At 35.8% G+C, this 27,532-nt stretch overlaps 2 protein-coding genes across 2 annotated transcripts; one reads left to right on the forward strand and one right to left on the reverse strand.

The window, feature by feature from the left end:
* Positions 1–786: 786 nt before the first annotated feature.
* Positions 787–19,159, forward strand: LOC135585651 (lecithin-cholesterol acyltransferase-like 4). The gene is made up of 11 exons (XM_009385414.3): positions 787–1,284; positions 3,173–3,264; positions 3,425–3,543; positions 6,969–7,104; positions 7,244–7,295; positions 9,816–9,916; positions 11,376–11,558; positions 12,091–12,248; positions 13,013–13,067; positions 18,094–18,147; positions 18,575–19,159. Exons 1-11 carry the CDS (start codon positions 1,050–1,052, stop codon positions 18,989–18,991), a joined length of 1,602 nt encoding a protein of 533 aa, XP_009383689.2. The 5' UTR covers positions 787–1,049; the 3' UTR covers positions 18,992–19,159.
* Positions 19,160–22,750: 3,591 nt separating this feature from the next.
* On the reverse strand, positions 22,751–23,942 carry LOC135596616 (protein PHLOEM PROTEIN 2-LIKE A9-like). Its single transcript, XM_065088682.1, has 3 exons — positions 23,787–23,942; positions 23,599–23,696; positions 22,751–23,284 (listed from the first exon to the last, which is right to left on the reverse strand). Exons 1-3 carry the CDS (start codon positions 23,856–23,858, stop codon positions 22,903–22,905), a joined length of 552 nt encoding a protein of 183 aa, XP_064944754.1. The 5' UTR covers positions 23,859–23,942; the 3' UTR covers positions 22,751–22,902.
* Between the last annotated feature and the right edge of the window lie 3,590 nt (positions 23,943–27,532).

Genomic DNA, 27,532 nt, shown 5'->3' on the forward strand with positions numbered 1-27,532 from the left:
ATAGAATCGGCAATGTTTAGGTAATCTACAAGAAAATTATTCTAAAATTCTTAAACAAATTTTTTCCCTGAAAAACAAGGATTCCATATGACTTATCCAACGGTGAAGAGTTCCGTATTCAATAACATCTTTAAGCTTTAATTAAATAAATACATATAAAATGGTAGGTCAATGCTAAACCTAAATGGATAATTGATAATGACAGAAATACTAAATACTATCACAATTTAATTATGATTAGATGATGACATTATTTTATTCGTCAAATTATGGTAAATCGAACAACAACATATTTTAAGGGAATTCGTCACTTTTTTTATAAAAAAATTAATGGATATACGGTTGAATTTTAATTAATTATTTAGATATAATCGGTAATCAGCTTAATTTAACTTTCAAACATCTCTATAATTAAGCATCCTTACATAAAGATTGCGCAAAAGACCATTCATTCATAACATCTATTCATTCTTATTTAGACACTATATTCATTCCGTACGATTATTTCACCGTACGTCCCCTCTCTTGGTATCTCCCGACGCATCCTAAACCAATCGTTGGCGTGACCAAAGTTGTCTACGGTCACCTCCCTATCACCCATCTGGCCCCCCTGTTTATCGTTTCCCTTTTCGGTGAAGATACTGAAAGTTCCCGCACCTCTCGGATTAGGACCGTTGTTTAGGGGACCGTATAACGATCTTAATCAACGAGGACTAACCGACGGCCACCGATCCAACGGCTCAGATCAAATCGATAAGTCGATAAATTGATAATCACGCGACCCCTTTCTTCCTTCGCCCTCTCACCGGGAGGGAGAACGAAGCCTTTATTGCAGTCCTTCCTCCCCGTCTCCCCCATCTCTACCCTTTCACGAAACCCTAACATCACCCCCATTTCACAGCCCGGATTTTTGGGAAATCGACTCCGACCTCTTGTTAGCGCTACCAGATCGATCCCCCGTTCTGGATTAGCTCTTCCAGATCGATTGATTTCCTCTTGGGTTCTCGCCCTCCTTTCAGGTTGATCTGGTTCGTCTGGTCTCTCCGCGGATGGCGGTGCTGGAGGACCTGATACGGTCGATTGAGTTGTGCTTGAGGTTGGTCAAGAAGCAGCAGCCGCTCGTGGACCCTAATCTTGATCCCGTGCTGCTGGTTCCCGGGATCGCCGGGTCGATACTGAACGCCGTTGATGATAATGGTAAGGAGGAACGGGTGTGGGTGCGGATTCTTGGTGCCGATCATGAGTTCCGGGCGAAGGTCTGGTCGCAATTTGATCCCGCCACTGGTAAAGTTTTGCTCTCCCCATCTCTCGATTAAGATCGCAACTGTAGTAATCTTATGGTCCGAGAGGTCTTTGTTCTTGTTTTCTTTAAGTTTGATAATTCAAGACATGATTGACAAACCCTAAAATGTATAGAGAACATTACTTTGACGAAGAATAAATACATTAGTAGTTTCGTTTTGGTCAAATTAATTTATGTACTTGGCTTTACCAATCTCCAATTATCCAAATAAAAAGGAGAAGGATAAGCTAGTTGTTTTCATAGTTTTGCCAACTTGTATGTTGCGGAGGACATAAGACCTGTTGCTATACTCTCACTGAAAACTGCTAAATTGATTTTGAAAAAGTGATTTGTTCAGGCAGCTTGGAATGCATTTCTAGAATTATTATTGTTTTCTTGGACACCTATGATATGAAGGGGGAAATTTTCTTTCTCTTACTTCATGTGGTTCAATTCTGAATCTTTTACTCACAGAAAATCTCTTTATTGTGAGTTTGCTATCTGGTTAGGTTGAAAATGTTCTCCTACATGTTAAAAGACCTGGTAGTTGTTTGGTATTTCTTGAATTATTTCTCATGCTAATTTTAGTAAATTGATGACTAGTTCTTCGAGGAACCATGAGAACCAAACTTGCTTAAAACAATGTGAATAAGTTGAGTATCAAGGAGTCAAGGACTAAGAGTGATGATGGAAAGTAAAATTTGCAGATGTTTTCTATGTTTTATTTGCTTGAATTGAAGTCCAGAAATATAGGCCTTGGTCATGATGCTAGAATCATTGGGAACTTTTCTGTTTTTGAATGCAGTAATTTGAAATAAGAAAGTTCTAAAGTTTCTAAATGCTGGAAAATTATGTTGATCATTTGTTTTTAGTTATCCAATATTTTAATGCAAATAATATGATGGCATATCCATTTTTATTCATCCAATATTTTAGAAAGTGACATTGTTGCCTCATCAAGGCACTGTCAAAAACAATAAAAAGTTAAAAGAATATGCACAATGATGTTGCTTGTTTAGTTTCTTTTCTTTTCCGGGTAACAACTACCTTTTTAAATTTCTTTAGTTATCTTGGTACTTCATGCGGCATGACTAAGCCAGTTTGGGAAGACAGTGTGATGTTCTACATGTATTGGAACTTAACATTTTTAGCATCACCAGTCCATGCTGAGCATGATACTAGCAAGTGGTCAAGTTTGGAGGGGAGAGCATATCAAAGAAAGGAAGGGTGATAGGGAGGAGGGAGGGAGGAAACAAGAAAAAAAAAGCTATCAAAAGTTGAAATAAATATATTTTTTAAAAGACATGGGTTCTAGTTGGTAGGCTCACCATCAGGTACCTGTTCTCTTTAATAATTAAAACTGGCTTACAGTTTTTGATCCAAATTGGATGGTGAGCCTCAGTCTGAATCTGATAGTAGGAGGCAATCTGCATGCCACTTTTGAAGCAAGCTGGTAAGTTTCAGATCGTACGGTCCACCCAGTTTGTGGGCTACTACTCTTTACAGGTGCAACTGGAGGAAAAATGCCATGTTCTCTTCCTATTAGTTGTGCTTTACCATATTTTTCTGACTACAGAAGCCATCTATAATGTAGTTGTACAGATTTTGTACAAATTTTGTCTATCTGCAGGTGTTCATCCATGCACATACATTATCTTGCTTGGCATGGTATGATCCAGTTATGATAGACTTTGTTAGGGTGGACCAAGTAATTCTCTGGCTATATGCAGCTTGAATCTTATTCTGGTGTCCTTTGTGGAGCTGAATCAATATCGTTTTAGGCATTACAATGGTTAAAACTTGCAACATAAACACAATCATTTCTAGTTATTACAAGCACATTTTTTTACTGGTGAACTAAGCAATATGTAATTGATTTCCAATGTGCAGGGAAGACAATTTCACTTGATGAAAAATCAAGAATTATGGTTCCTGAAGATAGATATGGACTATATGCAATTGATTGTTTGGACCCAGACATGGTATTTGAGTGTCTCTTCTTTAAGACTTGCAGCTTTTATTTCATAAGCTATAAGCTGAGAATGTGACATCAGCTTCCTTTCTCCTCCCTATATATATATATATATATATATATATGTTGTTCTGGTTGTGTAATCAATTTAAATTTTTTATGTATTGTAGATTGTGGGACGGGATGGGGTTTGCTATTATCATGACATGATAGAGCAGATGATAACGTGGGGTTACCAAGAGGGCACAACCCTTTTTGGGTTTGGATATGATTTTCGACAGAGTAATAGGTCAGCCACGCAGAAGTTGCTTTTTAAACAACCCTTCTCAAATATGCTTTTCCATTCACAAGTGACTCAGAAATTGCTTTACAAACAACTTGCCTTAAGTGTGTTTTTCCATTTATATTCTGAAGTTCTCTTGGAACATTCTCGTGAAAATGTATTTGCTGATTTCTATATATCAGACTTGACTTCATATATCTATTGACATATACATACGTAAGTATATGCTTCTGCACCTACATGCATATTTGTATATATATACCTATGTAAAGTATACAAAAGTATATTTGTAAATATAGAAGCACATAGTTACAAACTTATATATGTATGCATAGACATTAGCATATGCATGTATGTATTCATGCATGTCCACATGGAAAGTTAAATGGGAATTTACACTAGGTTACTACATGGTTTAGGTGTTTTTTGCATGTTGTATAATCTTTACTTCTATGATATTCATTATGCAGCAATATAAGACATGGAAACTCTGTAGTTTTTCCTGTATTCACTCGCAATAGATTTTCTTAGTTATTGAATGTATTTGTTTATGGCACCAGTAAAATGAAATAGATAACAATAGTGAGTTTATGTGGATAGCATAATGACTAAGACATTAAATAGTGATCGATCAATATTTGTAGTCTTTAACGAAGAGCTTCTTTTTACAATAAAATTTAAAAAACCTATGCAACACCTTGATTAGTCTTACATCGAAAGTGGGTAAGACAAAAATGAGCTTATAAGCGTCTGATGAGTGTACTACTGTCAATTTCAGCCTAAGCATCTTGGCCAGTGGTTTGGGCCAAACGAAGTTAATAGACTAGTTATCCTATCAGGTCGGATCGTGACAATTGGTATTAAAGCTAACCTAGTGTTGGGCGTGGCGAGGGGCATGGACAAGTCATGGTGTGGAGCCACCATTGGGCTATAACTCATGCACTATGCTAGGGTTTGATCTGGGTTGTACCAGGCTTTGACGAGGACGCTAAATCCTTAAGTTGGATAGTTTGTAACACCTTGATTAATCCCACATCGGAAGTAGACAATAATAAGATTAGCTTATAAGTGTCTGATGGGTGTAGTACTGTCAACTTCAGATAAAACATTTTGGCTAGTGATTTAGGCCAAACAAAGTTAATAGTTTAATTATCCCATCACGCCACTATTTCACACATCACATGAGGAAAAAAAAAAGATTGAATCTTATGCGAAACATCAATGATAATAGATGACATTAAATGGTGATACAGATGTGGACAATCACATTATATTCACATTATGTTATAGGACTGCTATATCTATTTTCTTTAATTTCTCAAGCAATAGTATTGAATTAGGGGAAATCCAAGACCCAAAGTCGTCAAGTTGTTCCAAATCATTTCAGTGAATAAAATGGGGTTAGAACTATATTGTAATTGAAATAGCAGTTATATGCATGGGGTCAAATATGATCCATGAAGACTGGTATGCCCCACTAACAATCTACCAGTTTGACTGACATATATCATTGCTTCATTTTTTTTTTTACCATCAGCAACTGAAGGATACTGTATCGTGTCCAGGTATTGTACCATCCATAAGCTGACCGAGACTTTGCATTGGCTGTTTCTTAAAACCTTGTTTATTTTGTCTACCATATAATCCACCACAAGCAATTTAGAAAATTATTCACCCATCATGTTGCTGTAGCATCTTCTATGAATGTAATACAATGGCTATACTAAACCATGATAGCAGCTGCTTACCTGAAATATTTTTTTGTGAATATTACTATGATTGAGTAAATTGTTTTGTAAGTGCTCGAGATTATATTTCTTGGTCTTTGCTAGTAGTATGTAATATGCATTTTGTTCTGTGACGAGGGAATAGGGATGCAAAATAGCTCTTCCATCAATCCGAACATAGAGATGGGATTTGAATAACAGTATCATTATTAAATAATGACGAAATCCCTCATCCTTATGTCATGTCGATGTGATAAATAATGGAATAAGGTCTCAAAGAGGCTTAATAGGATCAATTCTTGTTTTAGTCATATCCTTTGAGATTATGATAAACTTAATCTTTTGCTGCATACAACCCTCATATAATGTTTACTGTAAATGCTTGGGTCTTGGTGCCTTTTCTTGTCATAAGTGCATGAAGAAGGTTCATGTCACTTTTGGGCATCCTCAGTATGGGACACAATTTGCTAGGGACCTAGTGAATGAGGAGAATTATGCTTTTGTTTTATAGCTTAATCATCCCTACCTCCCTTGTGTGAAAGGTCATCCACTGATCTTGCTATACTTTATCTAGGTCTTCATCGACGGGGACATCTCGTCGATGAAAGTTGCTTGAAACCTCATTTCCATTAGCAGACATCTTCCCTCCCTCTTAAGTATAGCCCTTTCCATGATTCCTAGTTATGTTCCACTTTTTCCTTGCCTTGGCTAAATTTAGGTTCCTCCTGATGTAAGTTGAACGTTGAAGGTGGTTTTGTTTGGAGGGGTCATCCTAGAGGCAATTCTGGCACACTCCAGATTATGTTCAGATTCAACTCCTTTCTTTCTGATCTTTATGTCAGCTGTCCAAAGAAGACAAAGCATCATGTACCATTTGACTTGCCAAACCTTCCATTCTTCAATTTTTCTGTGCAACACCTTCTCTTAGTTATTGCCCGATATTGGCCATTTTTTCCTCTTGGTTTCAAAATTTTTCCTTTTGTACCATCATTATACGGATGCCTATTTATCTTGCTTCCTCTTATCTTTAGTTTGCAACCTTTACTGTTCTTTTTGGCATGTTCTCATGGTTCTGCTCCACTATCACTTGCTTTAGTCTTTTTCATTCTTGCTTATGTATTCTTCCTTTCTTGCTTCTTGGAACTTGATCAAGATAATGAGGATATGTTTTCTTCATCAGCACAGGTACCCACTAATTGAACAGTGTGTCATATAAGTCAGGATCCTGACTTTCAAATCATAGTCCTGGTTGCAAAGAACATTTTAGTAGAGACTCTTTTGTTTCTTAAGTTCGACCAGGCTGCAGTATACTTATGGTTATTGATAAGAAATTTAATAGTCTTGGAGCATCCTAATCATAAATTTGAAAGGTTGGAAATGCCATGTATAATAACTCCATCCGTGTCATATCTACCAGGAGGCAAAAAAGAATTGTGATTACATAAGTACTGCTCATATTTCTGGGCTCTATGGGCTGTTTCACAAAAAGAAAGTGTTTACCCAATACCAAATATGAGGAAACCCAACTAACTTTAGTTATGGGATGCACTGGAAACAATGAAAATAAATCACTTCACCAGCATGATAGCTTTCCAAGGAAAAAAAATCTGATCTAATAATTGCCATTTTATCTTGGAAATTTGATTTACTTGATTCTACTATGGGGATTATAGCTATTAACATTTTCACATACTTTTCTTTCAGGCTTCAAGAAACTCTAGATAGGTTATCTGCAAAGCTAGAATCGGTATATGTGTCATCCGGTGGAAAGAAGATGAATATTATAACCCACTCAATGGGAGGGCTGCTTGTGAAGTGTTTCATGTGCCTTCACAGTGATGTAAGAATACTCTTTGCTATTAAGCCAACAGTCCTTGTAATTCTTCTATTGTGCAAATAAGCTTTTTCCCCTTTACTCTTTGTGGCAATTATTTAGAGATTCTATTATTTACAAATTACAATTATGTGACATTTCTTAGATTTTTGAGAAATATGTGAAGAGCTGGATTGCAATTGCTGCACCATTTCAAGGTACAATTCCTTAGCATATTTGTAAATTCTGCTTTACTTTGACTGGGAAAACATAGATGAATTCTGAACTCTGTGGTCTTAGTGCTTACATTAGAAACTAGACTATTTGTGGAAGTTGAAGTGTACCATTTGAGGTTATCTGCGATAAAGGAACTAGTAGTTATTGAGAATGATGACTGTTTTTCTTCTTGAAGTATCTATTTGACCAACTATTTAACCTTTTCTAGTTAGATTTGCTTTATCGTTAATACGTGAGAAGATATCTTTTCTAATTGCTCCTTGTTCATGTTTCCTGTATAAAGGAAAAGTGTAGTTCAGAAAAGACTTCAAACTTGCAAGACAATTTGAGTATTCTGTCATGGCCAAGCACTATATTTTTGTATTTTATTACTTGAATGATTATCTCTACTGCTCATATCTTGAGTTTTTAGTAGCATAGGATTTGAAAGTAAATAATACTTGGTGCTTTCTTCTTGTTGGATGCTTAGATAATTATGTCGCATGCAATGACCCATCCTATACAGGAGATCCTAGTAAAATGGTGAGAGCAAACCTTGGACATCTTCCTCTTTAGATAGTTTAGAAAAGATGCTGGACCCTTTCCTTTACCTCCTTCAGGAAGTTATTACCACATGTTGTGTCATTATTCTTCTTGTGTTTTGGGCCTGTATAAATGAGGCATGGACATGATAAGGCCTGTGAAGAATTTCCCATATTCTGATCTATTATGTTCTAATATAAATTTTGTGGCTGCATTGTTTTTAGTCTGAATTTGCAGCAGAGCAGCTATAAGAAGTGCAAGTATAACCTGATAGGCATGATCCTTAACCTAACAACTACTTTATTGAAAAATGATGTCAAATGCTGGTTGATTCTCGTTGACTCCCTTCAGTGTTATGGATCTCATTGTTGATTTCTTCAAGTTCCTGTCAACGGATTGCCTTGGAAATGACCAGAGTCCTAAGATTTAGCCTTCAGTTAAGAAGTTATTTTAGTACCTTTTCTTGTTGAATTTGCGAGTCCCAAGGCAAACTGAACCTGTAGATGCCTTGACTGAAATAGTGTGAACTTGAACATCAGACTAAATAGAAAGCAAAGAAAATTCTAGTAGTCTTATGTCAAGAGATGAGGAAATAATGATTGTCCATATGAATGATTCGTTGGTAAGATCCTCTCCAAAGCGTTTTCTGGTTGATAAATTACCTAGACCTTGAGAAATGGTAGCTTAACTGCCATATGGACCCCTTCGTGTAGACTAATGCATCCTGAGACGAGCAACATGGGTAGGGTTTGTTCTTTTGGATGTCACACGTTGGAATTTGAAAAGAGGATTTTTGGGTTATATGTTATGCAATATGTATTACAGTATTCCTAGTATGATAGGGATTTAAGTTGAAGAAATTGTGATACCACAATGGTCAGAAAGACATAATGATGGTGCATTTCTGTGTGGATATAACTTGGATGTATGCATCACGGATTGTTGTTAGGGCTTGGAACTGCAAGTTATTGGGTTTTTAGGCTATTTGTATTATAATAATTGCCCTATGCTGGTGATATCTGATGATTGTCTTATGGAATAGATGAGTTAGTGCTTGTAAGTGGCAGAGTATCACTAAGAGTATTGGTGCATTCCTTAATTTTCGTTTGTTTATAATCTGTTGTAGTTCTATTTGAGATGTAAACCAATCATATCCAATATGATTATTGACAAAAGTGGATCTGATTAGATAGGAGACTTTGTGCAAGGAACACAATTTTAAGATCTCATCTATGGTTGGAAAAAGATTGTGTTCATGTATTATCCTTACCTCAAAGGGATATTCAAGATTTTAAGCAAGGGAGGTGCCTCAAAAACGAAGGGATGTGATGTATCCCAAAAACTTGATATGTTCACTGTGAATCATATTTAAACTTTGGGAAACCAGCTATATTTATTGCGTATGATGGTGGCTGCCCTTTTGTCATTAGTCCTAAAATGATCATCTTTTTTCACCGCAAGTGCTGGATAGCTTTTGAGTTCTGTTGCAGTGACATAAAATATCTAATTTAGTCCTTATAATATGGACAAAAGGGTAAATGATTAAAAATTGTTGTGAGTTCAATGAGAACTTCTGTCTGTGGCACTGTTCTAGGTTAAAATAAATTACACTATGCAACCAAAATTATTTAGAGAATATTCTTACTGTGGTTGTTATGATGTCAGAGTGTTATAATGTCTGACATGACAAGAACCCAATGCTCATGTAACTTGCACGATTATCAGATTCTTTGAAAAGAAGCTTTCATCTAGTTGTAAACATAATGTAGCGGACTATCTTATGCTCTTTCAAGAATGAAACTCTAGTAATACAACTCTTTCCAGCATATTTTTCATTTCATCAGAACTATCATGTTACTTGGTTTAAGGAGTTCCTCATGCCTTATTGATCAAGGCACTAACAGCTTTTGTTTAATCGACATCATTGTTGCACAAATTTATGAGTATATTTAGGTATACTTCATTTATTGTATGGACAGGTGCACCTGGATATATAACAACTGGTCTCTTGAATGGTATGTCCTTCGTGGAAGGGTGGGAGGGAAACTTTTTCATCACCAAATGGAGCATGCAACAACTGGTATATTTTCCCACTCCATTTCTTTATTCCTTTAATCATTTAACTCTGCCTCGTCTTTGTTCCTTGGATTAGTTTATCATCATTTATATTTGAATTGTTGATTAGAGGCAACATCTCTCTGGTATGTTCTCTCTGTAATTATGAATTTTTATTGCTTAAAGGACAATTTAGCTTCTCCTTTAATACGTGATTTTTAACGAAACCTTTGGCTAATTAAATCAAATTTGGATGCCAATTGAACCTAAAAGTCAGAATTAAATGCCTAACAGTATGTGCATTCAAAAAAGGCAGTTTGGTCTTTCTTTGCTGGTCATTTAGTTTTACAATGTAGCAGTGAACATTGTGCTGCATCTGTTGGACGATGCAGCCTTGACTGAGTTGTATTATGTTGGCATTATGGTATAAGATTAAAAATCTGTACAAGGATCAGTGTCAATTAATATTAGTTGGATAAAGTTTAAAAACTGATGGTAGAGACTAAGGTTTAAAATATCATCTGAACTGGTTGTTATGGATCGGTATTTAGCAGCTGAAAACTGATCAGTATGTGCAGTGGATGATTTTGTTTTGTCAAGTCTACTGTAGGACTGTTTTGCCCAGTAAGGTCACTGTACCTGGTTTTCACCAGACAAGAAGTATATCGGCACCTATAATTCCTTTTAATCTTTTAACAATTGTGTGTGATTCCTATATTTTGAATCATAATGTCCATACAACCTCTACAGACCATACTGTAGCTGAATTAGGACTCAGTGTGACATCAGAGTAGGACTAAAAATCATCTTATGAAAATAATTGAATTTTGTAACTTATACGTTCATAATTTACAAAATTAAGAATCATAAAAGCATTCTAACCGAGATCATTGATCATGATTCTCTTATTCTTATTGTCAATTAGAACAAAGACAATACCTTCATTGTATACCCTTCAGTTCTGCCGGACTCAGCATTTTATTGGAGAAAGAAATAAAAAGTGTTGTGCAACTATTCTTGGCTTGAGATGCAGCATTTGTGCATATGTATATAAATTTTCACCATAATTCGAGATGCGAAATTGAAATGCATAGAAACAGCACCCGCTGCAAAAGTTCATTTTTTCATTTGCTACTGATAGTGGTTGAATTGCTTTTTGTTTGTAAATTATTATTATTATTATTATCAAATATTGATATAAATGGTCTTTTCACTCTATATCATCTATATGGTCTTCTCCTGTAGTTTTACTTTTAATATTATCTGATCAGTTTTGTTGGGATGTTATTCTTGGTTTTTAGTCTTGATTTTATTATTCATTGTACTTTTCTAGTATATTGTAGGTAGATAATGTATAAATCATTAGGTGTAAGTCTGTATGAATGCAATCATATGTTATGTTATTCTCCTGTACTACAAACTAATTTTAAGTAGATTTGAGAAGTTAGGTTGGATTTTATGAGCTAATGTGCCTTCTGTTTCAGCTTATTGAATGCCCATCCATTTATGAGTTGATGGCCTGTCCCAACTTTTGTTGGGAAGATGTTCCTCTTTTGCAAATGTGGAGACAGAAGCATGATGGTTCTGGAAAATCCAGTATTCTGCTGGAGTCATATGAGCCTCTAGAAGCTATAACTTTGATGAACGAGGCTCTTGCAAAAAATACGGTAAGGCATGACTGATCGCTCAGATTATGATGCAGTACCTGTCAACTAAATTCCTTCACAGCTTTATTGGATGGAGAGAATTGGATTCTCCTGTTTTAATGCAACAAGTGGGAGAAAATTAGAAAGAGGTGAAGAGAACCGGGCACAATTGATTTCTCTTTGAGCCCTTTAAATAAAATTTCTTTCTTTTACCATTACCTAATGAAGAAAAAAATTGAAAAGAATGTGAAATATGAAACCGCCAGAGAGTAAGTTGCAATTAACTCGGTAGAGATTCTCTTCTCTTTGTTAACAAACTGAACCAAACAAGAAAACTTATAATAAGCTTCTAGTTTAATTAAATAACAGATGTTAACTGATTTTATAGAAAGATAAATTTATTTCACAAAGTTATAGATGTAAGAAGAAATTTATAACTTCTAGTCTAGAAAATAATTCTACGATACCATACAAAGTCAGTGACATTTATATGAGTAATTAGGTTCTTTCTTTATTCACTTATAGATTCTGATTTTGACCTTGGGTTTAGCAGGTTGCTTATGGAAGCATGCAGGTTCCTTTACCGTTGAATTTAGAAATTCTGAAATGGGCCAATGAAACTCATGAAATTTTATCTCGTGCTAAGCTTCCGGAAGCAGTAAAATTTTACAATATATATGGGATTCATAATGACACACCACATAGCATCTGGTATGCTCTCTCATATCCTGTTAACATTCCTTGATTTTTCGCATGTTGTTTAGACTTCTTGTTTCAAGTTTTAGGGTTTGTATTTTGGATATACAACTTAACTTTGCCAGCCTAATTGATTGGTTTTTAGATTTTGCTAATTATAATTTCTACTTGTCACAGTCCAACTTGGGAATTGAAATATGTACCATCTAGTTGCATGTACTAGACATAAGATCCTAAACCAAGGGTCTTAGCATGCTCAACAGAGCCCCAGAATTATTCTCTTGTTGTGTTTGAAATTGTTAGACCTGGAATTATTCTCCTGTTTCAGATATTCATCTTGCAATTGAGACTGATTGAGTAACTAATTAAGCTTTGTAAGAAGCAATTTTGAGGAACAAAGGCTTGACATAGGTTATAACCATAACTATTTTCAGAATTGAGCTGAATTTTAAGTGAATATATAATGAGGCTAAATCGAGACTCATCTAAGTAAATATATAATAGTGTTAAGACAAATCATGCTCAATCTTGATTATATATGCATAAAAATCAGTGAAAAAAACAAAATACATATTCTATGTTTCTTTTCTGTAAAACAATATTGAAGTTAGTCTTTTTCTGGATATTATGGCAGATTGGCAGTATATAATAACCATATACTCCATGCTTACAACAATAGTATAAGCTTGCTGCCACAGGAGCTACTTTTATGGGAAATTCTGGAAGTGTGTTTTCTTAACCATCATCTTTAAGTTACTGATATTATGCTCTGCTTGCAGTTATGGGAATCAGGAATCACCAATTTCAGACACAGAGCAACTTGTTTCAGCACAGGTTATTTTCTCTTACGGAATGTTAATTCACAATTTAACCTGAAATCAATAACCATGAGGTTGTCAATAGTTTGTGCAGAGTAACTAATTTTTTTTGCTTCATGAAATTAAGGACAAATGTTTTTAAGTGATAAAAAAAATTTCAACAATGATGCACAATTTTAAATAAGATATGCTGTACAAAATAACTAGAGTATTTTGAAATTAATGAAATTACAACAGGGGTCTATGCAATTAACATGTGGAATTAGATATTGTTGGTAGCAGCTTATGCAAGTTTGGTAGAAAAGAAAATTGAATTTGGAGATGAGATTCTTGGAGTCTACATGAGAGTCTGAGCACAGATATTGTGAACTATGGAGGAAGACTGAGCAAACAGAGGGTATGGGCATCACCATTTTGCCCATGTTGCACAGTGAGCCAACATAGAAGGATTAGATCAATTCAGTGACTAAATCATTACCAGTGAGATTTTTGTATGTTTTGACTGAAAACATAGCCATTTTGTCTAGTTTGGCTGAAACACTTAACTGACTGAAAAGCTTCTCCTGCATGCTGATCCAGTTGCATGGATATTGATGCAGTACGTTGATAATAATAACGTAAATGAATCAAGAGCATTATTTTAATTTCATTAATCATATATGATGTTCGATTATTTCAATCTAGTATTACATAAATTTGTTATATAATCGTTTTGACTGATCACAAGATAATCATTCAAGAACAGTTAAGCTTTTCCCATATTACATCCATGAATGAAGTGCCCTTGATGTATCACTTAGCTATTTCACTAGAACATAAGTACGTATGTCAAAAAGTATTTGATACTATCCAAAAGTATCCTATAATTTTTGTATTTAACAAATATTTGTTGCAAACATGGATATGGCAAGCAATTCAAAGTATCCATGTTTAATAGATTTTGCTTGCATGGCATCTTTTGATAATACGTTTCCTGGCACCCGAATCTAGTCCCACATTGGAAGTGGGAGGATGGATGTGATTGTATATAGGGCTAGATGAGCTTATTGTTGTTAATCGGAGGTTAAGCATTTGCATGGTTTAGGTTCATCAAGTTATGGGTTGGTTTCTCATTGGGTTGGATTATGACAAATAGTATCATATCGGATTTACCCTACTAGGAAATAGCTCTTGATGGTGGGGCTGGAGGTGGCATATCATGAGGTGAACCCGCCACCTTATGAACCATGTAATAATTATAATTTCAAGTTATGAGTTGGACCTTGGGCTTTGACAAGGATGTTAAAGTTATGACATCCCCATCTAGTCCTGCACTGGAAGTTGGAGAATAAGTGTGTGATTGTGTATAGGACTAAATGAACCTACTACTAATTTGAGTTTAAGTATTTTTGGGCCAGTTGTTTAAATTGATCGAATTAATGGGTCAGTTTTCCCTCGGGCCAAGTCGTGACATGTTTAGTCCAAAATTAATGTGTTCATGTAAAGATCTCAACTACTTGTAGAATCTAGGAACTAAAAGTTACAATTTCTGTTTCATCATGAGTTATAGCAACAGAATTTTGAAGATGACCTTGCACTAATAATGATGTTTGTGACTTTACTTTCTTTTGAAAATAAACCAGGCTTAAGAGGATGAGAGTATATCAAGACCCATATAAGGTGTATGTTTAGTTTCAAATGACTTGTGCATGAGAAAGTTCTTGGGTGAGGAATTTGCTAGTCCTTGGTGGTGATTCATATATTATCACCAACTGCAAGTCGAATCGTTTATAAAAAAAGCAAAAACAAAAAAGAAAGTAAAAGAGAAAGAAGTCCCTATGTAAATATCTGCTATAATGCATGCAGCTCGATAAAATAGATGACAGTTATGATACTCACTTCAGCCAATAAATATATGGCTAAAATCATTTAGACTTGTCCTTCAGCTTCATAGAATATCCTATACTGTAGACACATTTATTAGCTTTAAGGTCCTGTTTTGTGAAACCTTATCTTGGGCTAGCTATATGTGCCTTTCGTTCCCTTAAATTTGGACACTCTGTATTATCGTGTGTAAATGTCTTTACAACTCAATGGTTCACTTTAATTCTTAAAATGCTTTCCGACTAACCTTATTTTGAGGTCACTGTTAATGTATACCTCTTAGGAATAACAATCATTGGATCATTAGGTTTTACCCCTTTCACATATCCATTTTATTTCAGCTTTCCTCCCCTTGATATGTTTGTCATTCCTCTGTCAAGTTTGAAACATTTTAGTAGAATATGTTTGTCATGCGCTTGTCAATTTCTTGTAATAAAGATGGTCATCTACGATTCTACATTGTGTTGTATTCTAACAGCATCGTCTGCTGCTATGAATATGCTGCCTTTCTCTACCCTGCTGGTTACTTCACATTCATCTCTTTTAACTTGGATTTCACATAATTAATATGCTGTGCTCATCCTCATGATGCTGATCTTCATCCATCATTATGTGTTCAGCAAATTTGTCCATTCATAGCCATTTACCAATACTTATCCGTGAGGAGTGTCGATGTCCGTGCACCTTGTGTCTCCTCGAACGATGGCATGTCTCAGACCTCTCGTTTCGAGTGGCTCCAGTGTTCACGTGAGTGCTCTTGGATGCAGTGGATAAGAATGTACCATGGGTCTTCGGACTCTTGGCACATGATCGGTTGGCTTTCTTAGTCGCCCTTTGACGGATGACGGCCTTCCCATCGTTGCCCCCCTTTCCCTTGTGGTAATGGGTCGGCATGTTGGGCTTGGCGTCGTAGAGGACGTGCTACCTGGTTGATCCTGCCAGTAGTCATATGCTTGTCTCAAAGATTAAGCCATGCATGTGTAAGTATGAACTATTTCAGACTGTGAAACTGCGAATGGCTCATTAAATCAGTTATAGTTTGTTTGATGGTACGTGCTACTCGGATAACCGTAGTAATTCTAGAGCTAATACGTGCAACAAACCCCGACTTCCGGAAGGGATGCATTTATTAGATAAAAGGCTGACGCGGGCTTTGCTCGCTGCTCCGATGATTCATGATAACTCGACGGATCGCACGGCCCTCGTGCCGGCGACGCATCATTCAAATTTCTGCCCTATCAACTTTCGATGGTAGGATAGGGGCCTACCATGGTGGTGACGGGTGACGGAGAATTAGGGTTCGATTCCGGAGAGGGAGCCTGAGAAACGGCTACCACATCCAAGCCAACCACCCTTTTACAGTTTCACTCATTTTGACGGGCTTAGGAGACAACCCTTACAGAATTTTCTCTCCTCTCTTGAAAGATCAGAACTTGGAAGAAAAGAGGGAAAAGAACTTTTGGCCTTTACAATACTTTTGAGCTCTAAAAATCACAGAATAAGATCAGGATTTCGGTGTTTTTTTTTGTTGCCCTTTCATTGCTGAAAGGGTGGGGTATTTATAGGCTCCAACCCAATTTAAATTTTGAGCTCAAAACTATCAATTCCCGGAATTCCGGGGTCTAGCGGTTGCACCGCCGAACTGGGGCGGTTGCACCGCCTGGTAGAGCTCGAAGACTAAGCCTCTGGGCGGTGCCACCTCCTGTCAGGGGCGTTGCACCTCCTGCCAGAGCTCGAAGACCGAGCTCAGGTAGTGCCACCGCCTGACTAGGGCGGTTGCATCGCCCAGCCAGAGCTCGGAGACCGAGCTCAGGCGGTTGCACCTCTGTCAGAGGTGGTTGCATCGCCCAGCCAACGTCTGCGGCCTTCACCACGTTCTTCGCCAAAAGCTAGAGACGTCTACGGCCTTCGACGTCTTTGCCGAATGCTGCAGACGAGGCAACAAGGAGAAGAGGAGGCATCGTCGTTGAGGCTACATACGCCTTTTTTAAATATTTTTTATATATTGATTTTTTATTTTTTTAATATATTAATTATATATATATTTAGGCGTACCACTCGATATGTCTTGGCATACCGCTCGATACAACATACCGTACCATACCGAGCAAAGCTCAATACACTGGTACGATACGAAATTTCAAACCTTGATTTAAACAATAATGCAAAACTTAGAAGTTATCCATGAAGAAACAACACTGCCAGCTGATTGATTTTTAACAAGAGCAAGAAATTATTTTGAAGTGATGGAGACAAGGTGAATTTGTGAGATTTTGAAGTCAAAATAGCAATACAGAAACCCAAACTACACCAGCAACTATATGAATCTCATGATCAAGATGGGATAGAACTTGTTATCCTTGTATATTGGAGTCTGTTTGATTCAAAGAGGAGAAATGTGCTCAGGCAGATGAAAGCAATATAATTGATGCATGCCAAATCAAAGATGTTTCCAGAAAGAAAACATTCATTATATAATTCTTTTGCCAGATAATGAGAGTGCAACTGTAAATCATAACATATGTAAAAGTTAAGCATAAAGTCCATTTACATGATGAGTTACAACAACTGGAACAAATTAAACTTACAATGGCATTGAGTGAGCAAAGCTATAGTATATGTCAACCAGAAGTCCTAAAGCCTTCGACGAAGAACGCAGCGAAGAAGACGGCTACATAATCACAAATGAGGCGATGAAGGAGACCGCCTCTTCCCTTGATCCCCGCGCCTCCAAATCCTCCTCTTTATGACTCTCCTTGCCGTTACCTCTTGGATCGAGATCGTCGAGGGAGGGCGGCGTCGGATTGGGATCGAGAAAGGGCACGAAAACAAGTTCGCGTCGAGGTTTTCCCGATTCTCCCTTTTCTTCTCCCTGTTCTTCGTATGCCCTCTCCTTCTTCTTCCTTCTTTGACGCTTCTCCCTCAGCCTCGCTGCAATCAAGCGTTATATCGAGCGGATTGCCCGCTACCTTGATTTAAACACATCTTACCCATTCATCACATTATTTGAGTATCTGTTCTAACTCATTCGTATCATGTCCATGTGGTTGATCTTTTTAGACACTTTTGAAGTATATGGGTTTTATTTGTTCCTTAAGCTACCTTATTTACAATTTTTGTTATATTACTGCAACTAACAGTATGAAAAATCATTATAAGTCTCATTTTATCATTTGCAGCCTAAGTATATTTGCGTTAATGGTGATGGAACAGTTCCTGCCGAATCAGCAAAGGTATGGCAAGTTGTATTTTTAATAATCATCACAAATTGCATGACTATTTTATTGTGTCATGAAATATGATACAAGCAAATAGCATAAAACATTATACAAACAACGGCAGGATGATTGCAAGGTAGCTTTGGAGACGAAGATATACGATTTTATGCAGGCATAAATGCCCAGTTTCTACTGTAGTTGCATAAATAAACTTATTATACATAATAATTTTATTTTTCTGTGTCATATGAGCACTGAACTTTTGAATGCCATTGTGACATGAATTCCTATTTGTATGCAAAAATCAAGCAAATGCTAGAATGTCAAATTGATGCACTATGCTGAAACCAGATACTGGGACCAGACTTATTTTTGCTTACTATGTGACAATACAGATATGATTATTTGGTAAAATCTGATCATGAGTGCTGCTATCTTGCAGGCCGATGGGCTCAATGCAGCAGCAAGAGTTGGAGTTCCTGCTGATCATCGAGGAATAATATGCGACCGACATGTTTTCAGAATATTGAAGCACTGGCTGAAGGCAGGAGAGCCAGATCCTTTCTACAATGCTCTCAATGATTATGTAATTTTGCCCACAGCATTCGAGATCGAGAGGCATACAGAGAAAAGCATGCAGGTAGCTGCTCTGAAGGAAGAATGGGAGATCATATCAACCGTTGCCGACGAAGATAATAAACCAGCTGATCTTCCACCTATGGTGGGCTCATTATCAGTGTCTTGCGGTAACAATGTGCAATCAATGGAGAAGGCCGAGGCTACTGTTCTTGTGCACCCTCAAAGCAAAGGACAGCATGTTGAAGTCAGAGCAGTCAGTGTAACCATGGATGCATTGTAATATAAAATGCCATGTATATAAAACTTGAGCTAACATTCTAGAACAAACAATGTACAGTGTAAATAGTTACTGTATCGACGCACCTTACCTATCAGATACATGTGCAGGAAGTATACGCCTATTGATCAAAATAAAATCATGTACATAGTAGAAGCCGTTTGATGTTTACATTAGTAATTATTCAGCTATTAATCAAAATCAAACCATAATTTTCTTGAGAATAACTAAAGGAAAAATGTTCTAGAGTGTTAAAATAGGCATTTGTTTTGAAATTTTATGCATGGACGTATTTTGAGTTTAGTGATATCCCTTTCTTGCAGACTTATTTAGATTTTATTTCTTTCATTTTCTAAAATTATCTTTCAATTTGCTTAGTCATAAGTGTCATTAGGTCAAAATGCACTTGCAGGAGGTGTATTATCAAAATCTTGGTTTGGGTCTAATGATTACTCTGATGTGAAAGTTCAGGTCCTCTAGACAGCGAGGTGTTGCTGTCGTTAAGCTTGGAGACTGTTGATGAGCTCTAAACAAATTGTTCATAGACTATGAGGATAGTAGAATCTAGTAATGTAAAATTCTTAGAGCTCGTCGAAATCAAGTGAAAAATCTTGAAGGATTAATTTTGATATCAAGGAGATTCAAGTTAATTTTCTCATATCATCTTCTATTCAAGAGATTTTTGTTCCTCAAATCAATGAGAGTATTGATAAGGGTGAATAACAAAAAATAACATCGAAGAACTCTCACATGATATTGATGTCGCCGTTGATGATCTTGTAGAACAATCATAATTGACAAATAACAATCACAATTGACAAATTTGGATTTCAAAGGAAAAGAAAACATGTCATTTCTGATGATTATGTGGTATATCTACAAGAATCAGATTATGATATAAGAATAAAAAGAGATCCCTTATCGTTTTCATAAACCATAGAAAGTAACGATTTTGAAAAATAGCATGATGCAATGGAAGAAGAGTTAAAATCAATGGTCGATGTCTGGGATCTCGTTGAATTGCCCAATAATTGTAAAAGAGTTGGTTGTAAATGGGTCTTTAAGACAAAATGCGACTCAACAGGCAATATCGAACGATATAAAGCCAGACTTGTGGCCAAAGGTTTTTCTCAGAAGAAAGACATCGACTATAATGAGACTTTTTCTCTAGTTTCAAGAAAGGACTCATTAAGAATCGTCATGGTATTAGTAGCTCATTATGATATTGAGTCGCATCAGATGGACGTGAAAACAGCATTTCTGAATGAGGATCTGGATGATGAAATATATATGGAACAACCTGAATGATTCATTGAAAAGGGAAAAGGTTTTTCTCAGAAGAAAGACATCGACTATAATGAGACTTTTTCTCTAGTTTCAAGAAAGGACTCATTAAGAATCGTCATGGTATTAGTAGCTCATTATGATATTGAGTCGCATCAGATGGACGTGAAAACAGCATTTCTGAATGAGGATCTGGATGATGAAATATATATGGAACAACCTGAATGATTCATTGAAAAGGGAAAAGAAAATTGGACTTGTAAACTTAAGAAATCCATTTATGACCTTAAACAAGCTTCCAGACAATGCTATATAAAATTTCATAATACCATTACTTCATTCGGATTTAAGGAAAACACTATTGATCAGTGTATATATCTGAAGGTAAGTGGGAGCAAGTTTATTATATTGGTCTTATATATGGATGATATTTTACTTGCTAGTAGTGATCTTGGTTTATTGCACGAAATCAAGATATTTCTCAATAAGAACTTTAAAATAGTTGATATGAATGAGGCAGCCTATGTTATTGGCATTGAGATATTCAGGGATAGATCTCAAGGATTATTAGGATTGTCTCAGAAAGGATATATTGATCATATCTTGGAGAGATTTAATATGCAGCTTTGCTTAGGTACCTATTACTAGAGGTGAAAAATTCAATCAAAACCAGTGCCCAAGAAATGACTTAGAAAAGAATCAAATGAAGAATATTCCTTATGAGTGCACAGTTAGAAGTTTATTATATGCTCAAACTTGTACAAGACCAGATATTAGTTTTGCAGTTGTAATGTTGGGAAGATATCAAAGCAATCCAGGAATGAAACATTGGAAAGCTGTAAAGAAAGTAATGAGATATCTGCAAGGGATGAAAGATTATATGCTCACATACAGGAGATCAGATCAACTTGAAGTGATAGGATATTCAGATGTTGATTTTGCAAATTGCCTCGACAGTAGGAAGTCCACTTCAGGATTTATATTTATGTTAGTTGGTGGGGCAATTTCTTGGAAAAGTGCACAGCAATCGCTTATTGCATCATCAACAATGGAAGCTGAATTTGTGGCATGCTTTGAGGCCACAAATCAAGCTTTATGACTGTAAAATTTCATCTCAGGACTTGGTGTGGTCGACTCAATTGCTAGGCCGCTGAAGATATTTTGTGATAACACTGGAGTAGTTTTCTTTTCTAAGAATGACAAGTACTCTAGTGGTTCCAAGCACATTGAGATAAAGTACTTGATGGTTAGAGAAAGAGTCGAGAAATAGCAAGTGTCAATTGAGAACTTGAGCACCACTATGATGATTGCTGGTCCATCGACAAAAACTTTATAGTGTAAAATATTCAAGGAATATGTTCTTAAAATGGGGCTAGTGAGCAAGTCATAAAGAATATGATAATGCATGTTTATGTGGATGCTATTATTGACATTCTTCTTGCTTAATTAAAGTTATCTGTTTCTGCTATCCTATTTACATTTATGTCTATGCATATTATGGTTGAATGTAATAACAAGATTGTCTTGACAAGACAAATTACAAGGGTCATTATGGACTATATTAGGAAAGACTAACAATGTTGTAGTACATAGAAGAGAGTATAACATTGATGAAATACAACCGTTATGACTCGCATTGATAGTTGGACTTAATATAGTATTATTATGTTTATTGGAGTTATTGCCTTATTGTAAAAAATATGGTCATGTATAAAATACTTTTCAAAATTATTTGGAATCCAATTAGGTAAAATAAATAAATTTTATTTTATTTATTTTGATTTTTAATATCTCTTTTATATCTTACCAATTAATGGGCCAAGTGAGAGAATGTTAGATTTTGTAGTCCTTTTATAATTGGATAAGATAATCTTGATGGGAGGAAATATCTGGAGATTTTATCAAAGGTATTCTTCTCACCGGCAAGTGTTTATGCTTTTGCTCGTCGGTGAATAGGACTTCAGCGTCGCAGCAACACACACTGATCCTTCAGAACAAGGAAACGAATAAGAGCAGTTGCTTTAAGAATAGTAGATTGCTTCGGTCTTCCTTCCAAAGTTGCAGTATATGATTCTTCCGAGGCTAAAAGGGTGGAGTGAATGCGACGGCCCCCCCATCTTTGATATCAAGAAAGCATAGAACATGCAAGAAAATTAAGGGTTACCTAAGACTGGTATAGTTTAAAAACATGGATACCGGATACATTTGGATATTGAAGTAGCTAATTGGATTTACGTATGGATACAGTGAATAAACGGGCACAGTTCAACCCATCATCATACACATACTCATGTTACCTCGGATCCCACCAACCAAGTCCGCGTAAACATTATATTATTAATGCAAACGAAGGAGTTATAGTTACGCATCGACGAAAATTTTCATTCATTCGAGGGGCCATAAAGTAAAAAAAATACACACATTGATTACATGATAATTAACCTCAAAAAGGTTAAGTTGTTAGATAATGATCCAGTATATATTAACGTTATTTTTATTTGCAGCAAAGGACATCGTATTCGTCCTGTCATTCACAGTACGCAGCGAGAAATGATTTCATGACACTCGACGAAACCACCCTTATGGAAATCAATGTGAAGTAGGTGTCGGTCAGATCCGATGTATTATCATCACTTAAAATTATCGGGTGGGACCTTGTCGATGATGACTCGAACGATCTCGAGCCCTCCCTTCCATGTACCTCTCCAAATCTCGAACAAGCCGAAGACGACCTGATCTGGTGGGGCAGTAAAGATGAGGACCTGGCTCTGGATATCTGGTATTGGGAGCTCTGTATCAGAGGGAAGCAGGCTGAGATCCGCCTTCTTCCATACAAACTTTCCACTGGCATCCTTGGCCATCAGGTACACCGGGCAGCCGCTCCACCCGAATGCGTCTGCCCTCATCTTCACCATGAACTTCACCTTGTACCTCTCGCCGGCCACCAATCGACTCCCGTCCAGCTTGCCGACTACCTCGAGCCACGATACCTGGAGCAAGGTGATCGAACCCCTGCGGTTCGGTTCTCGTGACAAGATAAGAGAAAAGAGACGGGAAAAAAAGGAGTGACGTAAATTTAATGCAAGAGGTAAATAAGAAAGTTTTATTTCTTTTGTTTTGAAGAGTACATATATTTAAGTTCAATTCTGTAAGTCTTGACGGAGGTTACGCTACTTCTATTAGACTTCAATTCTCTCTCTAATTAAGTTTATTATTATTATTATTATTATTAAAACTCCAACAACACACATATTATATTTATGAAAGTCTTGTGTTGTCTCTCCACATTGATGAGAATGAAAGAGGAGAGGGAGGGAGGATCTTACAGTTTGTTTTTGTTGATGCACCAGTAGCGGGGATCGTTGCCCCAAGTGACGTCGAGTGCAACCGGATCAATTTTCGCTCTAGACTTGTCCTCAGATATCTATCAAAGCGGCAAAGAATAATAATCACACACATGATTTAGCTTCTTTGCAGTAGGTAGAAAACACGTATCACGTAAATTGTTGATGACCTCAATGGCTTCTCGTTTGACTTTCTCGTCAGTTAGCTTTTCTTGGGGGTTGTAATGAGGAGATGACTCCATGTTGCGTGTGCGTTTGGGCGAGAGACGGCGAGAGATTTGAGGAAGTTGTAACCCGGAGATGCCTTTAAATAAACAAGGGCTCCGGAAGAAACACTACTCAACCGGCGTCTCTCGTGGGACTCTTGAAGCCGTCCTCCGCTTTTTGAGATGGCTCTCTTTATTCTCTCTTTTCCTTGGGTCAGTTGAGTGCCGAGTGACGCCAAGCATTTTCTTGTTCTTCTTTATCTCTCTCTCTCTAATGTCAGAACGCACACCGCCTAGAGCCATGTCAAAGCTATCTCTACAGTGATATCGATATATCGTTGTAATATATAGTGATATCAATATTATCCAAAAAAAAATTATTTGATCTATAAATATACCATTGTAATATCCAAAAACTACAATGATATCGATATGCAAGGACAATTAGACTCATCTTCTTTTATCATCCTATCGTTCACGGAATAACTGTACGATAGAATAAAAACTTAAAAGAAATTGTTCACAGAATAACTATACGATAGAATAGAAACTTAAAGAAATTGAAAATAGATCTATAATCTCAATTTCTAATATTTCATTAGGAGATTCTGATGACATTATGAAATTAGAAGAATCACTTCTATCAATTATCTCTTAAAGAATTTTATCATAAATAAATTTTTTTATTGATTATAATCATAATTCAAATTAATCAAATTTATAATATATATCTTATCTAATTATTAAATAATCTAATATTGAGTTCTGAGTGCTATAAACTGTACGTGGCTTGCACCTCCAACTTTGTTGCAGAAGGACGAAGGGTTTTTTCTTTACGAAGTAACAGCCATTAGATTCATAGGAAGTTTGTGTTGTCTCGTCTTCGTAGCTTCATAGTGTTTTGTTTCATGAAGAATATGAGATTGCAATTCCTTTCAACCGAGAAGTAGAGTTTATATATATATATATATATATATATATATATATATATATATGGAGAGGAGAATAGGAGAGGCAAGCAAAGACTATAGCTTATGAGGCTCTAAATCCCTTCTATTTATAGAGGCTTCCTATCAAAACCTAATGGATCATCCCCTAGTGGGTATTCGATCTGCATCCAATTACCCAAGCCATTTAGATTAGTGAATTTCTATCCAATAATCTCTTATAGGCTCTTATTGGATCTCGTCTATGGGATCCAATAATTTAGGGGCTTATTGGATATCCAATAAGACATGAGCTCTGACGGATATCTCATATCCGAACCTCTACTCATCGCAATGTCTACCATATGTGTGTGACCCTCTAGGCCCAATATCAAGCTGGCCGTGAGTCATACATGTCAGAACTTCTTCTAACTTAGTGAATTATTATCTCTGTAATAATTCACTCGACTCATCGACTATGGACGTACTAGGCCACTACGCCGTAGTCCCCAAACGATACAAGAGAATATAATCCATTGGACCTGTCTGTCCTTAGTTACCATGCACCTATAGTCCCTCATCCATCTAATATCCCAGAGACCGTATATCGAGCATGGTGCTATTAGACCCATACAATTTCTACTCGAGTCCCGCTCTAATCGGATTCTCCCGGAGAACTCTTTCTCTCTCAACTCGAATGACCTTGGCAAGAGATTTGTATGAGCAAGAATACATGAGATATTTTTCTCATGACGTCGAGAGTAGATGATCCTCTATCGACACTCAATAGCTCTCGTAAGGTCGATTGCCACACTTAATGACCAGTTGTACTATATCTGGGACATCCAAACCTATAAGTCTGGTATCAAAGAGTGGAGCACTCATATAGGACATTCTTAGTGTCTCAAGTCTAAGGACCAAATACACCACTAGGACTATGGAATCACTGTCTGATAATAAGACATAATCAACCATCCAACATTCCAAAAGCGGATCAATCAGTGAACTCATTCTCCAATGAGCACCGGTACTGTATCCCTAGTGTCCCCACATGAGCAGCTATGAGACTAGCTGCATCCATCATATGAATGGGTATACAGTATACTAGTCTATCCGATTATCACGATGTCCCTCTCAAGTAACCTATAACCGGGATTATTTAGGATCTGTGTTTAAAGGTGAATCGATCTCATTATTGTGATCTAATCACGATCCGATTCCCATTGCACGAATCCAAGGACATCACAATATATACATGCATATATACAATAATCAATATAAAGTGGTAAATATCAAAATATAATAAGTAAAAAGATTCTGTGTCAAGTCACACGTGCCATCACTCACATGATTAGCTTGTTGGGCACCTATGACTAGCAGTCATTGCCTTAGATTGGCACTATATCATTACCTTTGATTGATGCCTATAGTATTGTCGCTACGATTGTGTTTGCTAGCCACGATCGGTGTTGACTAGCAAGTGCCGATATATATATATATATATATATATATATATATATATATATATATAATATTTTTGTTTGTGATAATTAAATTTTAATTATTATTCCTGGATATTTATTTAGTCATTGACATACATATGCTTAAAATTATAAAATAAAATCTATTTTTAATATAAAGATATGATTTATTTTCTATCATGATTATAATTTCATATAAGTTTGTTAAAGCTAATTAATACTTAATAATAATAATTATTGATATTATTTAATTATTAATGAATTATTTTGGTATAAATTAGATTAAAGAATATTTTGTGAATATTATTGGTAACTTATTATATCTTTAATTTTTTTATCTTATATGCCAAAGTAGTCTAAGATAGCAAACTTACAGGATATAAATTATAATATAAGATATTTTAAATTATATTTTATATTATATCCTATTTTTAACCCCAATGATAACAATATGATATTAGTTTTTAGTGAATGCTGAATATATTTATATTTCACCCAAAGATAATACGGATGATATCAAAAGTTAATTATATTTTTACAAACTCAAAGTATTAATATTATTTTATATTTTATAATGATATTTTCTTCCATATACTCTTATTCTTTTCGTAGTGTCTATTTACTTCAAATTATTCATAACTAATTACGGAGAAATTGAGGATCGCCTCCTGAATATACTCATCCCCAAAGTATGAGTTATCTTAAAGAATCCTTATCCTGCTCCTTTGAATATTAAGAATTAGTATCGCATTCGTTTCAATAAGAAAAGAAGGATAAGATATTGAAACTTCCGCATGTTAAAAGTATTGCATGAAGTCTTAAAATTATTTGAAGTGCACTTGATTCCTGATGTTCATATTATTATAAGTGTAGGAAAAATTTACCTTAGTGGAGAGTCATAGATAATGTGTCTTGGACAAGTTACATAATTACAAATGAAAATTAAAGTGTAAGATCAAAATATGAATAGATATATTTTTAAAATATCTTAATTATTTTCTTGTCATGGTGTGAATGATCTATCAATGTTATCATAAGAGGAAGTTTCTCTTAAAATATCTCATTTATTTTCTTGTAATTATATTGGATACTAATATTTTTATTTTTATTTTTCCTAATGTTAGACAAAACACATGGGTATGAAACTTACCAAACAAGAACAAAAAAAGAGTAACAAATGGGTTAATGATCATACGTAAGAAATTATGGTATGAATGATTTATCATTGTTTTAATTTATATTTGATTAAATAGTACTCATGATGTTGTTTAATTTATTTTTATTGATAGTTGTTGATTCAACG

Source organism: Musa acuminata, chromosome BXJ1-11 (assembly GCF_036884655.1).
Source record: "Musa acuminata AAA Group cultivar baxijiao chromosome BXJ1-11, Cavendish_Baxijiao_AAA, whole genome shotgun sequence".
In the NCBI taxonomy this organism is placed as follows: Eukaryota; Viridiplantae; Streptophyta; class Magnoliopsida; order Zingiberales; family Musaceae; genus Musa; species Musa acuminata.

Coding starts and splice junctions, on each gene's coding strand:
- LOC135596616 (XM_065088682.1), bottom strand. CDS start 23,858: ATGGAGTCATCTCCTCATTACAACCCCCAAGAAAAGCTAACTGACGAG. Junction 23,697..23,786: donor TCAAACGAGAAGCCATTGAG/GTCATCAACAAT, acceptor CCGCTTTGATAG/ATATCTGAGGACAAGTCTAG. Junction 23,285..23,598: donor TGCATCAACAAAAACAAACT/GTAAGATCCTCC, acceptor ACCGAACCGCAG/GGGTTCGATCACCTTGCTCC.
- LOC135585651 (XM_009385414.3), top strand. CDS start 1,050: ATGGCGGTGCTGGAGGACCTGATACGGTCGATTGAGTTGTGCTTGAGG. Junction 3,544..6,968: donor GATTTTCGACAGAGTAATAG/GTCAGCCACGCA, acceptor CTTTTCTTTCAG/GCTTCAAGAAACTCTAGATA. Junction 9,917..11,375: donor AATGGAGCATGCAACAACTG/GTATATTTTCCC, acceptor CTTCTGTTTCAG/CTTATTGAATGCCCATCCAT.